The sequence below is a fragment of the Sceloporus undulatus genome, chromosome 4, assembly GCF_019175285.1.
Source record: "Sceloporus undulatus isolate JIND9_A2432 ecotype Alabama chromosome 4, SceUnd_v1.1, whole genome shotgun sequence".
Lineage (NCBI taxonomy): Eukaryota > Metazoa > Chordata > Lepidosauria > Squamata > Phrynosomatidae > Sceloporus > Sceloporus undulatus.
Genome location: NC_056525.1, coordinates 199,342,474 through 199,356,892, shown reverse-complemented (window position 1 = coordinate 199,356,892; position 14,419 = coordinate 199,342,474). Strand labels below are relative to the sequence as shown.

Genomic DNA, 14,419 nt, shown 5'->3' with positions numbered 1-14,419 from the left:
TTATTTCTGCAGTGTGGACACATCTTTAGTCTTATACAGTGGTACCTCGGGATACGAAATACCCAGGTTACGAAATTTTCGGGATACGAAAAAATCCCATAGGGAATCATTGTTCCGGGTTACGAATGTTTTTTCGGGTTACGAAAAAACTTTTGGTGCTTTTTCCGGCTTTTTCGCACAGAATCGCGGCTTTTCCCCATTAGCGCCTATGGCAATTCGGCTTACGAAGGCTTTTCGGGTTACGAAAGCGGCCGCGGAACGAATTAATTTCGTAACCCGAGGCACCACTGTATTGTATTCTGTTCCTTTATTTAATCCCACCAGTAATCCCTGAATACAGTTCCACTGAAGATGTTGAAGGAGCCAACAGTATTTATTTGATTTTTTAAACCACCATCTGCAATCTGAATGCCAGTTCATATGCATTTCAAAGAATCCATGCGATGATGAAAATGATGATGATGATGATGATGATGATGATGATGATGATGATGATGATGACGACGACGACGACGACCTTCAAGTCCTATCTGATTTGTGGTGATCCTAAAGTGAATTTATCATGAGGTTTTCTTCACAATATTTTTTTCATAACAGGTTTGCCATTGCCAATCTCTGAGGGTGAGAGACTATGGAGTTTATTGTACTGGCCCTGAAGAGGCCCAGTGCATTCTAAACGTGCACGCGCACGCACACAATGGGATGGGGCCAAGAACCCCATTTTACTGCACAGTGGAACACCGCCTTTGCAGCTGGGTGTTCCAATTGCGTCCCTGTTCCGTCCCAAGAGGTCACCATTTTCTGAGAACACAGTTCTCGAATGGTGCCTCTGGGAACGGAACAGGGACGCAATTGGAACACCCAGTGGCAAAGGCGGTGATCCACTGTGCAGTAAAATGGGGTTCTTGGCCCCATCCCGTTCTGTGTACGCCTGTGTGCGCGCACGTTTAGAATGCACTAGGCCCGTTTCAGGGCCAGTACGATAAACTCCTATGACTTATACCACAACATTTTTTTAAAAAGGAGGATATGTATGTTCTTTGTTGCTGTAGTTTTGTCTTCAAGTCATTTCTGAGAGACTGTGACTTATACCATTACATTTGAAAAGAAAAGGAGGATATGTATGTATTTTGTTGTTGTAGTTGTACCTTCAAATCATTTCCAGTTTATGGTGACTCTAGATAAACCTATCACAGGGTTTTCTCGGCATGTTTCTTCAGAAGAGAAGAGGAGGCTTGCCATTGCCATCCTCTGGGACATTGAGAGTGAGATTTGCTCAAGGTCATGCAGTGAGTTTCATGGCTGAACCAGGAATTGAACCCTGGTCTGTAGATTCACAGTCGAACACTCAAACCACTATGGTACACTAGCTCTAAATATTTATTTATTTCCTGCAGAGATAGGATGAGGAGGCATCAAACAACATTATTTCCTCCTTATTCCTTTTGTGAAAATAATATAATGGTTCAGAATCATTCTGTGGCTAGAAAGACCCCTTACATCAATCGGAAGCAGATCTATTATTTAACCTGTTATATCATAATACACATCAGTGGTTTTCAAGTAGTTACTTGATTGTAGATGTTTTTGAAAATTAAAATATATGAAATTAAAATATACTGAAATAATATATGACAGCAAAAATGTTTATAGGAACCATGTGTGTGTATATGCCTTCAAGATGCCTTTTCAGGCACAGAATACTAAAAGGTGGTTTTGCCAGTTGACTCTGCTTAGCTTCCATGATTAGATGGGATCTGGTGCCTTATCTAACTATGTTGTTGCAGTGCTATTATTACACTTTTACCGCTATGGATGCCTACTCTGCAATCCTGGGATTTGTAGTTTAAAGAAGGGTATTTTGAATTCTCAGCCAGAGAGCTCTTAGAAGTCACTAAACTACAAACTCCAGAATTCCACGGGAGCCAGCTAGAGCAGCTGAAATGGAATACAGTGGTGCCTCGGGTTACGAAATTAATTCGTAACGCGGCTGCTTTCGTAACCCGAAAAGCCTTCGTAAGCCGAATTGCCATAGGCGCTAATGGGGAAAAGCCGCGATTCCGTGCGAAAAAGCCGAAAAAAGCACCAAAAGTTTTTTCGTAACCCGAAAAAACATTCGTAACCCGGAACAATGATTCCCTATGGGATTTTTTCGTATCCCGAAAATTTCGTAACCTGGGTATTTCGTATCCCGAGGTACCACTGTAATAGTACTATAACAATATAGTGCGATGTTGTCCTTAGGGAGTCATTAAATGCTGCAAGTACTAGCACAAATTGGACCCAGTTCAGTGTTACTTACCATATATACTCATGTATAAGTCAACCTCATGTATAAGTCAAGGGCAGTTTTTGGATCCAGAATCATGGATTTTGATATGACCCATGGATAAGTTGAGGGGCAAACAGTGGAGGATGTTACAAAAGATCTAAAGGGGGGAAACAAAGCACCACTTCCCTCCCTATATCTCCCTCTCTGCACCTCTCCCAAGCATCAGTCTCGACATGGAAAAGAGGAAACAAATCTCGGTGCGTGCGCGTGCGCGCGCACACACACACACACACACACACACACACTTCCCCTTACCAGAAGCATCTCCAAGGCTCATGGCTTGCGAAAAGGAGGACAGACCCCACTGTCTCTCTGCTTGTCACTCCCAGGACTCCCAAGGCTCATAGCTTGCAAAAAGGAGGGCAGACCTTTCTCTCTCTCTGCCTTTCATCCCCAGGACTCCCAAGGTTCAGGGCTTGCAAAAATAGAGCACAGACCTTTCTCTCTCTCTGCTTTTCACTCCCAGGACTTACAGGCAAAATGGGGTACAAGCCAGGCCATACTTTCTGTGTGTTCCTTTCCTCAGCAGCAGCTTGTTAGCTCTGGCTGCGCGGGATGGCTGAGAGGGAAACAGACACAGACACAGACACAGACACAGACACAGACACACACACACACACACACACACACACACACACACACAGAGGGAGAGAGGAGGACAGTGCGTGCTGGGGCTTCAAACAGGGAGCCATTACAAGGCTACAGAGAAAGGTGGGCACTTTTTCTTTCAAGAAATTTATTAGCATTAACTCATTGCCCCGTACATAAGTCTACCCATGATTTTGGGGTTCATTTTGGGGCATAAATTTTTCAACTTATAGTTGAGTACAGTATATAGAAATTTGGAATAATCAATTTTATTATTTTTTAAAATATCTAAACAGGTTATGAACTACATGGCACAGAAAACCTACCAGATGGACCAGCTCTACTTATTTATTATCATGGTGCAATACCCGTAGACTACATGTACTTTTTAGCCAGATATTTTATTTTGAAACGGCGGTGTTGTTACTCAATAGCTGATGACTATCTCTTCAGATTTCCAGGTGATGTACAATGTTAACCTAAAAGGTCTATATATTTCAGACAACACAGATGGTACTTAAATCTCTTTTCATAGTCATTTTTTCTAAGTGAAAGGCAATTTCAGGGGCAGCCTTTTATGAGTTCAGTTTTCTAGTGAAAACTAGTGGTGTAGCAGTATATGTTTAAGTTTTGATGCTCATGGCTAATTCATAGCCCCATGTATAAAGAGTATACAAATATGCAGGCAACTGTCTTGATATTAACAAACCAGTTTTACCATGTTTGATTTCCCCCAGGAAGAGGTCTTTTGTAATGCTAATTGACTTTAATAGCCCTTTCGAGACCAAGCCATACCAAATGCCACAAGAATATACTATTGATGGGGAAATATATTCTCTACCCTCACACCTTGCTAGTGTAGCTAAACTAAATAAAAATAAAAAATAGGAACACCTGTGGAGTTTGACAAATTCTGCAATCATAACCACTAATAAAAAAGTTCTGTCACTGTTACCCTGTGTCCTCTAGTTCTACTATACTTTTGGTAAGAAGAAATTGCCAGAGAAGTAGACTGTGTGCATGTTATTTCTGCCATTGTGTGCCTTGAAGTTGTTTCTGACTTAGGCAAACCTAAGGAGACCCTATCACAGAGTTTTATGAGGCTGGGACTGTGAGGTAACCACCCAATAAGTTTCCATGGCTGAGTGGGGATTTGAACCCTGGTCTCCAGAGTTGTAGTCCAATGCTCAAACCACTATGCCATGGTGACTCCTCATGTGCATGTGGTTGCCATTATCAGTTTGTATTATCAGTTAGTAAGTATCACCCAGACATTAGAGCCTATTAAAAGGCATCTTAAATTCTTAAACTAAATAGAAAGGGGAAATTTAATCTCCTTTTAAGACCTTCTCTCATTTTGATGTTACCCTTCAACATACTGCTGTTATGCATTAGGTCTGAATTGGTTAAAGTTAACCACACTTTCCACATACTAGCGACATAGTGGCATCACTAGGATTGGTGTCACCCAGTGCAGTAACTCATTATGTCACTCACCCCATTGACCTCCCATTTCACATCATACAGAATTCTTAGTAATGCTTTTTTTAATGTCACTTGTAAATCATAATTCCCATATACCACTGAATGTAATTCTAATAATCGTGACATAAACAACTATGAAAATTAAAATTATACCTTCAAATTACATCACTATACACACAACCTAAATGTATTTACATATACAGTACATAGTGAAGATTTTGTTAAGTTGTGATGTTTTCAAAGAAAATTTACAAAGAATAAAAAAATAGCATTTCAATTTAAAAATTTTTTAAAAAAATTACCTTTTGAAATTTGAAATTTTAATTTTAAAAAATTCTGGGGCCTCTCCTTTTTCCTCCCATTGAGCTTCATCTCACTCCCACCATATCTTAAAGCCTTTTAAAGGGAAGTAGATGAATGCCATAGCCCATTTCTGCCAAAAGGTAGGTGTTTGAGGAGCAGTGGTGTCACCCCTCTTTAGGGTATCACCTGGTGCAGTCCGAACTCCTCTAGTGATGCAACTGGAACAAGGGTGAGCAAAATATGACCCATAGGCCACATGAGGCCCTTGGTACCCCTAGGTACAGCTTATGGGATCCCCTAAAATCTCAAGTCCCTCAAATCTCCCAGATCCTCCAATTTTTTACATTTTGGGGAGTCTGATATGGGGTTTATTTCCCCTCAAAGAAACCAAAATGTTCCCATACTACTTAAAAGGCAAAGACTGGCTCCACTAAACCCACCGCAGTCTCTCAAATCAGACCCAAAAATGAACTGAAAGAAAGACCAAAAAAAGCAGCCAAAATGACAGCTAGAAGTGACATCACACCACTTTCGGCACACTGAAATTCACAATTGAGATCCACCAGCTGGGTAAAGGAAGGAAAAATGCTCCCTATCCTGTTTATAGTTGCCCACCTCTGCTATATAAAGGCATATAAAAGAAATGTTGTAAATAATAATAATAATAATAATAATAATAACAACAACAACAACAACAAAGATTTATTTATAGCCCGCCCAATCACGAAGAATCCAGGCGGGTTACAACAATAAAATACATCAATTACAATAGAGTTAAAAATCAAACCCTAGACCTACCAATCCCCCCCCCCCATACCCAATACTAAAACAGAATTAAATAGTAATAGTATAAAAAACATTAAAAGCATTAAAAGCATTTTAAAAAGGCAGAAACATAGGCAGGGAAGAATAGACAAATGAGGGGACAATATCTCTGTATCTGGGGAGGGTAACTAAGTTGGAAAGGCCTGCCGGAAGAGATCCGTCTTGAGTGCTTTCTTAAAAGCTTTCAGAGTGGAAATGTGACAGATCTCCTCCAGCAGGTCATTCTATAGTTTAGGAGCAGTAGTAGAGAAGGCCCTCTGGGAAACTGATGTTAACCTAGGTTTTTTTGGCTGTAGTAGATTTCTTCCAGAGGACCTTAGTGTGCAGGGTGGACAATAGGGAAGAAGGCGTTCCCTCAAGTACTCTGGGCCCAAGCCATGTAGGGCTTTAAAGGTAATCACCAACACCTTGTACTTTGCCTGGAAACTAATAGGCAGCCAGTGCAGGGACTTCAAGACCGGTGTTCTATGGTCATTCCTAGAAGTTCCCATGATCAGTCTAGCTGCCATATTTTGTACCAACTGAAGTTTCCGAACTGAAGTATAGTGCTATTATTTTCTCACTACAGCCCAGTTTATTAGCTCCAAATGTTGCTGCAGCTTCCATTTATGTAACTTAATTACAGTTGTGATAGGTCTTAATATTTGAAGTGAATGTTTCATATTATTAGGTATCTTAAGGCTGGAGTGCTAAAGAGACATCCCTTGGATTGTATCTCATCATCAAACTCTCAGTAGGACTGACTTCTGAGTAGACATGCCAAGGGCTATAGTGCATGTTTCACTTCTTTGGTAGATAAAAGAGTGGAAGAGTTCAGATTGCTCAATACATCATATGTTTCATTCTCTGAAATGTATATTTAAATCATCTTATCAACTGATTACTTGACACACTTACATCTGGTATTACAGGAAAGTGTCAAGTTTTTCTAGCTCTTCTTACCTCCTTGCTCTGAGAGGGTAAAATGGTTTTGAATTGTAAATTACATTTTTGTACCCTAGATGAACATCCACAGCCTAGACCTAATGAATTCTACACAGCATGAACATCTGGTCTCTATAGTAGCAATTTTCACATTGTTAGCCATCTCCGTCTGTATTGCAAAAAAACAATCAAGAATCATTTGGTACTAACATCTAATATAACATAAACATTCATGAATTACAATCCACTCCTTATTTGGTGTTTAACTCCATAGTATAGCACTATATTTGAGTGAATAGTCCTTATGCCATGCCTTTACTAAGGGCAAATTCTAAAGTGTTACCTTACAATGCTTTTCCAGCTCCTGAAAAGATTCCTAGTTGCATATACATAAAACATAGAATCGGCTTATTATTATTATTATTATTATTATTATTATTATTATTATTATTATTAATCTTTATTTATAAAGTGCTGTAAATTTACTCATAAGTTCTTATGAGCGCTTCATGGTATCCTAGTTAATGATGGTTATAATCCTACATTGAATAAGATTGAACATCAGTTACACATCAAAATTCCTCATCACCTCTACAGCTGACCCCAATTGTATCCACACATCTAGCTCTCAACTGTATTGCTTTACATAGAAACTGAGCTGCGGTAATTGATATTTTTGAATCTTGACCACTCATGAAGTACATGAAGTTTTAACATGGGTATCCCAGAACATTGATTGTTTGATATAGGGACCAAGACACTGTTTGTACAAATTACACTTGAATAGAATATGAGCTAAATCTTCTATCTCTTGGTCTCCACAAATAGAAGTTCACTCATCGTAAGGAATACCATTAAATCTACCATATCTTACCATTGTGTCAAGCTGATCAAATCTAGCTCGAGTAAATGCCTCTCTCAGGTATTTTGGCATTTGTATTTTTAGGTAGTTAGGTCTTTGAAAAGTGCATTTAAAACGGCTCAGCCATTTTAAATTGCCTACCTAACTAAGGGTGGCTATATCTTTTTGGGCCTCGATATCCTGGATTCTATGTCTTGCACCCTTTTTTGCTTGCCCATTGACTGTGCAGGTTACAGGGAGTCCACAACTCACCATAAAGTTTGTTATTTACATAAACCGCATTATGGCATTATTATATATTATGGGATGACATTACATAATGCTTATTTCTTACAGGTCTTAGATCTTTAACAAGTGTAATGTGCATTATGCCTCGTACAAAGGAAGAATGTTTAAATATTCTAAAAAATGGCCATCTACTGGGAATTTCCCCTGGGGGCGTTCGAGAAGCACTCTTTAGTGATGAATCATATAAACTTGTATGGCATAAACGGAAGGGTTTTGCTCATCTGGCTTTAGACGCTAAAGTGGTAAGTACTATGTCTACATTATTTTTTATCCAAATATCACTGAATGCTTTTTTTTAAAAAAAGTAGCTGTACAGCTAGAGTACATGTTTTTACATATAAATATTTTCTTCTTATCAGTCATTGACAATTAATTTTCATGTTCCCAGCCCTTGAATAAATAACGTGTCTGTCTCTATCCTAAGATAACATGTTACAGCAAGGAAAAGAAAAAGAGAGTGAGCTGATCACTATTTGTAGTGTATAGGCAAGATTATAAATAAAATGAAATTACTAAGTGGGAGTACAAGAGACTAGAAAGAGAATGATCTAATTTGGTGATATGGTTATCAGGAATGAGAGTGATATCCTTCCTTCATAGGTTATTTATATTTATATAATAATAATAATAATAATAATAATAATAATAATAATAATAATAATAATACTTTTTATTTATAGACCGCTATTCCGCAATGATCATAGCGGTGTACAGTACAAAAATGCAATAACAATACAATACAATACAATACAATCTCTCTCCCTCAAGATGGAGGATGAAGGGAGGGCTTGTCTTCTTCCAGGCAGGCCTGGTGGTGCTAGCCTGCCTCTCTCTCCCTCAAGATGGAGGATGAAGGGAGGGCTTGTCTTCTTCCAGGCAGGCCTGATGGTGCTAGCCTGCCTCTCTCTCCCTCAAGATGGTGGCTGAAGGGATAATTTATAATTTATAACAATTTATAGTATATATTTATATTTATATTAACAATTTCTTCCACAATTGGTACTTTCTAAGTGAGCAATTTCCAAGAGCACTCGAGCATAAGACATTGGGTTCCCTAATGGAACCAGGGTGATAGTGTGGTCCCTGGCTTATTGTGGGTGGGGGTACCCTTCAAGAGCTATGGAACAGAATGGAAGGAAACCATAATTAAGAACTAGTTAATTAACAACAGGTTGTTTAGTAAGCAAGTGGAAATTCTCTTGACTTGGGTCTGGGTGTAAAAAGGCTTGTCAATGAATACTTTAAATCAGCTTCCATTGATTCCTAAGGCTGCCTGTACTCCTTTCTAACTTCCCTCGCATCACAACACCACTTTTAACTTCAAAGGCTCCTTGTAACATCTAGGGGGAGCAGTGTAACAATTTGGCTACATTTTCATCCCCTGAGCTATTATGGGTTTGAAGAAGGCCTTTTTAAAACCTGCTTCCCTAAGTGCCTAGAAGCCAATTCTGGTATTGAAAAAAGATTTCTCCGGGCCTTAAATAAGTTGTGAGGGAGCTGGCAAAATGGCTTGTGTGCACATTGTGTGAGAGGCACAGAGGAGTGTCAAAGGAATGGTGAGGTTTGTGATGACCTACTCCTGCACTTTACTTAGCCCTGCTTTAAGCAGTGCTTCAGTTCATATGAGACAGTAAACAGAGAACCACATGCATCAGGAGTGGGCAGAATCTGGAATATAAGGTTTGAAAATTAATTCAATTATGTTAACTGTGATAATCTGGAAAATTAATTTACTAGCATAAAGACTGATAGCTGAGATCATTTAATTGATCAACTTATTATTAAACAACTCATCATCATCTTACTGTTAATCAGCTCCTCAGTTTAATGTTAAAGTGAGACTAGATCATCAGATTTACAGACAATGGCTCAGAAGTTGTCACTGTTAAACATAGGGAAAAACACTGTATCACTGGCTCCCATAAAAGGTTTCTTTTCATCAATTTGACTGCTTCTAACCTGAAATTTCCTCCCAAATGTACTACAAACCCCATAACAGGACTTTAGCCTAGGAATGATGAGAGCCCTGCATGTCTAGGAACTGCCATATTGAGGAGGGCTGTTCCAAAGCATGAAATTTCACCTTGCAACCTCTTCAGTTCAGTCTGTCACTCGTCTGCCTCTCTTTTTCCCACCTTAACCAACATATACACTTCACACACACTTTAAAGGTCTTGTTTGTTAAGGTTAATAGGATTTGTTTATTTCAGTGAGGGGGCACTGATCTCCACAAGTGCAACAATAAGTAGATGTTTTCAAAGATTGGTCAGTAAATTTGTTGGATAATTCTTCATATGAAAAGTCTCTGAGCATGTGATTGTTGTTATGTCTGTTCAGGTTGCCTCTGACTTATGGTGATCCTATCACTGGGTTCTCTTGACAATATTTATTCAGAGGGAGTTTGCTATTGCTTTCTTCTAAGGCAGAGAGAATGTGACATGCCTAAATGGGTTTCCATAGCTGAGCTGGTATTCAAACCTTGCTCTCCCATAGTCCTATCCAACACTCAAACCACTATACTTATATCTAGCAACATACACTGAACATATTCTGGAAAACTGAATCTACACTTATCGCTCCATATTCACTAGGGTTAGGGGCACAAGACCCCTGTGAATATGAAAAAATCACAAGCTACAAATGCCTAGTAGACTATTCTCTCTAGGAATCTCTAGGTCTTTTAGTGCAACTTTTAGTTAAAGTTGACTATAGAATTGCACTGGAAGACCTAGATATTCCTAGGGAGAACATATTAATCAAATCTGTGAATAATGAAATCTGCAAATATCAAAGCTGCAAATACAGAGGGATGAGTGTACATCCTTTCTGCATCTCCATTCCCAGTCAGGTTGTACATGTTGGTAGAGCACAGGCTCTGCATGCAGGACCTAGTTATTCAAACACAATTTATTGCATATGCAGTTTTAATGATCAGATATCTAACAAGCCCAGTCTCTTCTGTACCTATTTTACCTTAACTGTACAATCAAAAGGAGTGGGTAAGGAGATGGGTGAGTAAGGAGAGAGAGTGAATGGAGAAAGCCAAGAGAGAAAGAAATTTTCAGTACTAACTGTATTGTTTTATTCCCACTGGAGGACAAGACTTTTTTCTGTCCCAGAAGTAAGTGTCACAAGTTTATATTGTTAGTTTGTCCACTGTATTTTTTATTTACTCATTATATTTCTGGTTCCCAAAAGCCTAGTATATTCAGGGACCAAGTGGACGTGGGAATGGGAACAACCATTTCAAGGCATGAAATCCTGAAAGAGAATGCCCTGACATTTATTGAAACAGTTGGGCAGTTTGGTAGGGCCCTGCTAGGAATCTTCCAAGAGAAGATTTCTGGGAGAAGAATGTCAAAAGTGTCATGCCAGCACTGTAAACAATGAGGGCCAAAACAGAAAAAGAATGCAGAGGAAATAGTTAAGTTACATGTCATTTTATTTTGCTCCAGGATATTTATGAAGAGGGTGTGTTAAAACCAAAACTAAATTACTTGATTTTTTACTGAAATAAGACAAGGTAATTGAAAGCAATAAATGCTTATAAAACTTTGAAATTAATAAAACAATAGGAATTAAATTAAAATAATAGGAATACTCATTAAAGCATGGCAGCTAAAGCAAAATGTTCAATAATAAAGCAAATGATGAGGTAATAAATGTAATAGTGTATGCTTATAAAGTATTATTATAGGAATGCAAAACAACATAGTAGTCTTCTGCCATGTTCCAGCCACAGTACATTAAGTGCAAATGCTTGGATAACTGTTCTTAAAATATTAAGGACTAGATGCCATATGTTAAATCATAATGCTCAATATTTGATATGTGTATCTATTAATTTAAACCACAAGAATAGAACACCCTATAAAGATTTTAAAAAATTGACAAAGAAAACCTTTTACAAATTGGGCCTATCCCAACCCAATACTAATAACCAATTTACAAGAATCCTACACAAGCCAATCTTCAGACATGAATGTTGACTGCTGGATCCAAATTCTTTACACATTTCTTTGTTTTCTTCTTTTAATGGGACCTGTCCCTTAAACTGGATGAATCAAAATTCTGAAGTCAATTCTTTTGAGTTAATTACAATCCTCCCTCTGTTCTTGCAGTCTTGAGCCTTGTGTTTCTTGCCTATGTGTGGGGGCGAACGGAGGGGGAAACAATAGGGGCGTGTGTCCAAGGAACATGTGCACGCAGTAACATACCTATATTCAAGCCAATGAGGCCTGAATATAAGCAAAGCTCCATTTTCACAGAGAGGTCCAGAACAGATCCACCGCAAAAAGGAGGGGCCGACTGTACACACCCTTTTGGCTTTTCACACATTTTTGGTAACTTTTGGTCTGTTCTGCATATAAAGAAGATAACTTCTTAATATCAAAAATCATAGGCCAGTATTTCAAATGATCTATTTAGTTAAGTCTATTTCACTAAGTAACCAGTGTAACATAGGGGCTAAACAGACCACTCCTTTGGAGTGGCATCCCAACACCTTCTTCCTCACCCATTTGGGGTTGATGCAACTGCACGCCACAGCCCCAATCTGGCATTTTTCAGGCCCCAAAAGAAGTGGCAAAATGCCGCTCCTTTTGGAGCCGGAAAAAGGGTGCCTTTGCCGCTGCAGTGACACTTTCTGGTGCTCCTTTTGGTGTGTGTCATCTGAACTCGACACCAAAGGAGCAGGCAGAGTGATAGTGGCTTCAGGGTGGAGTTGGGGCATGCATCATGCAGCTGCCACACCCCCCACTCTGCAATGAAGCCAGTGTTAAACGCTGGTCTGTGCAGCACCATAGTTATTTAAGCATTGGACTATGACTTGGAGACCAGGTTTTGATTCCCTGCTTGGCCACGGAAACCCACTGGGTGACCTTGGACAAGTCACATGCTCACAGCCTAAGGGGAAGGCAATGGCAAACCTCTTTTGAACAAATTCTGCAAAGAAACCCCTATGATAAGTTCGCCTTAGGGTTGCCAAAAGTCAGAAATGATTTACAGTGTATGGCACATACCACCACCACCGCACTCTCCTGGACCAACCGCCCTCAAAACTGACCCTACATTTCCATTGTAAAAAGATTGCTGAGCAAATTAAATTACCCTAGTTCCCATTTGAAACTATGTTTCAATGTGATCAAATCTGTCATGATGAAGCGAGGCAAAGGCAACAGAACTGGATTTTCCAGACACCAGCTTAAAAGAGGTTCTTTTGAAAAAATGTCATTCCAAAGCTTGTCAAGCAAGTGGGAACAAAAGATCGGGATCACAGTATTCTGGAGGGGAGGGACTAAAGGCAGAGGGGTGTTTAACATCCCTCCGCATTTTTTAGGGGGTGTCCCCCCCCCCCCCCAGTGCTGTCTTGTCATTGTTGGTGTGATGTTTGGTTCCTTTTTTAAAAAAATAAATAGATAAAATGAAGCAACGAAGCAACAGAATGGTTTAGTTACTACTTACAAAGGTGCTAAACCACTCTGTCTCTCAAGCGCTTAACTGTATTTACAAGAAAGAAAGAAAGAAAGAAAGAAAGAAAGAAAGAAAAACATGCCCTGTCCTCCTTCTCACAAGTCTCCCTCGGTCCTGGTGCCCTCCATTTCCATCCTCCTCCTCCTCCTCTTCTCCCTTTCCAGCTTGGTGATGTCCCCTTCCCTGGCCCCATGCTCCCCAGCCTTGCCTCCGTCTCATCCTACTCCTCTTCTCCGCCCCCCATCTTGCCTTGCTCCATCGCTATCCTCCTTGTCACACTCTCTCAGCCTCAGAACACACTCTCTCACCCCCCACCCCCCCCCCCCCCAATTTCCAAGCCAGGCTTATGTCAGATGATTGACCGGGGAGTTTACAACAGTGCTGCCAGTGGGAACCATAGTCGCCTCAAAAAACCCCAATCACACAGGGTAAGGGGAAAAATCCTTTCATAATGAGAACTAGGGGTATTTTGAAAAGGCTTTCCAAACCGGGGCAGGAGTGAATCACAAAGTGATTCATGCTGCCATTGACAATGACCCCTGAGAAAAACACCATTCACCCATGCTCTGATCACTAGAACAATGGACCACCATTCTCCCCATGAAGATGATGCCCAGTAAAGTACCTTGTGGGGTAGGGATGACTGATGATCAGAGGCATCACTAGAGATGTGCAGACTGAATCAGATGATATGCCAGAGAGCAGCCACACAGGACTCTGAATGGCCATATTCAAGGCCACAGCACCACCGTCTTCATCAGTTGTCTGAGCAGGTGGCTGGCCTGGGGAAAGAGCAAACAGTTCACCAGCATCCTCTGCACTGGGTGAAACCAACCTCAGCAATGCTCGTAGTTATGATCATGGCAATGTCACAATTGTAAAGAGTGACTGTGAATATGGAATCATTATGAATGAGTAAATCTAGGTAACTTTCATATTGACTGTTTCTGCATAGTCAAACTGTGATATGCTATGATCGTAACTCCCCTTTCCCCAATTTACTTCACTGAGAAGCAGCTGAATGGGAAGAAGGTCCATTCTATCAGTGAACTGAGAGCAGATTAATGGTGGCGGGTTACAGACCACCGAAAAGCGGCAGTCTGCTGCCGCCGCCGGTTGCAGCATCCAGGAACCGCAGCAGCCAAACAGCGTGGTTCCCGGATGGTGCAAAGAAGGAGCACGAAAATTCTGCTCCTTCCTGCTCCCTGGAAGAGATGCCGCAAGTGCTGAAGCGTGCACTCGTGGCGTAATTTCCAGGGCGTGACATGCGGACGCAGCGCATCCACTACGTCAAGATGGCGGCGGCCGTGTGGAACGGCCGCCGCCATTTCATATGGACT

General features: G+C 40.3%; 1 protein-coding gene across 1 annotated transcript in view; it reads left to right on the top strand.

Moving 5' to 3' along the window:
- LOC121929349 (transmembrane protein 68-like) overlaps positions 1–14,419 on the top strand; it is a 33,867-nt gene that overhangs the window by 6,826 nt on the left and 12,622 nt on the right. Inside the window, exons 3-4 of the mRNA XM_042464836.1 lie at positions 3,217–3,381; positions 7,656–7,849. Of these exons, the coding sequence (XP_042320770.1) occupies positions 3,217–3,381; positions 7,656–7,849 (359 nt within the window). The remainder of the gene's footprint in view (positions 1–3,216; positions 3,382–7,655; positions 7,850–14,419) is intronic.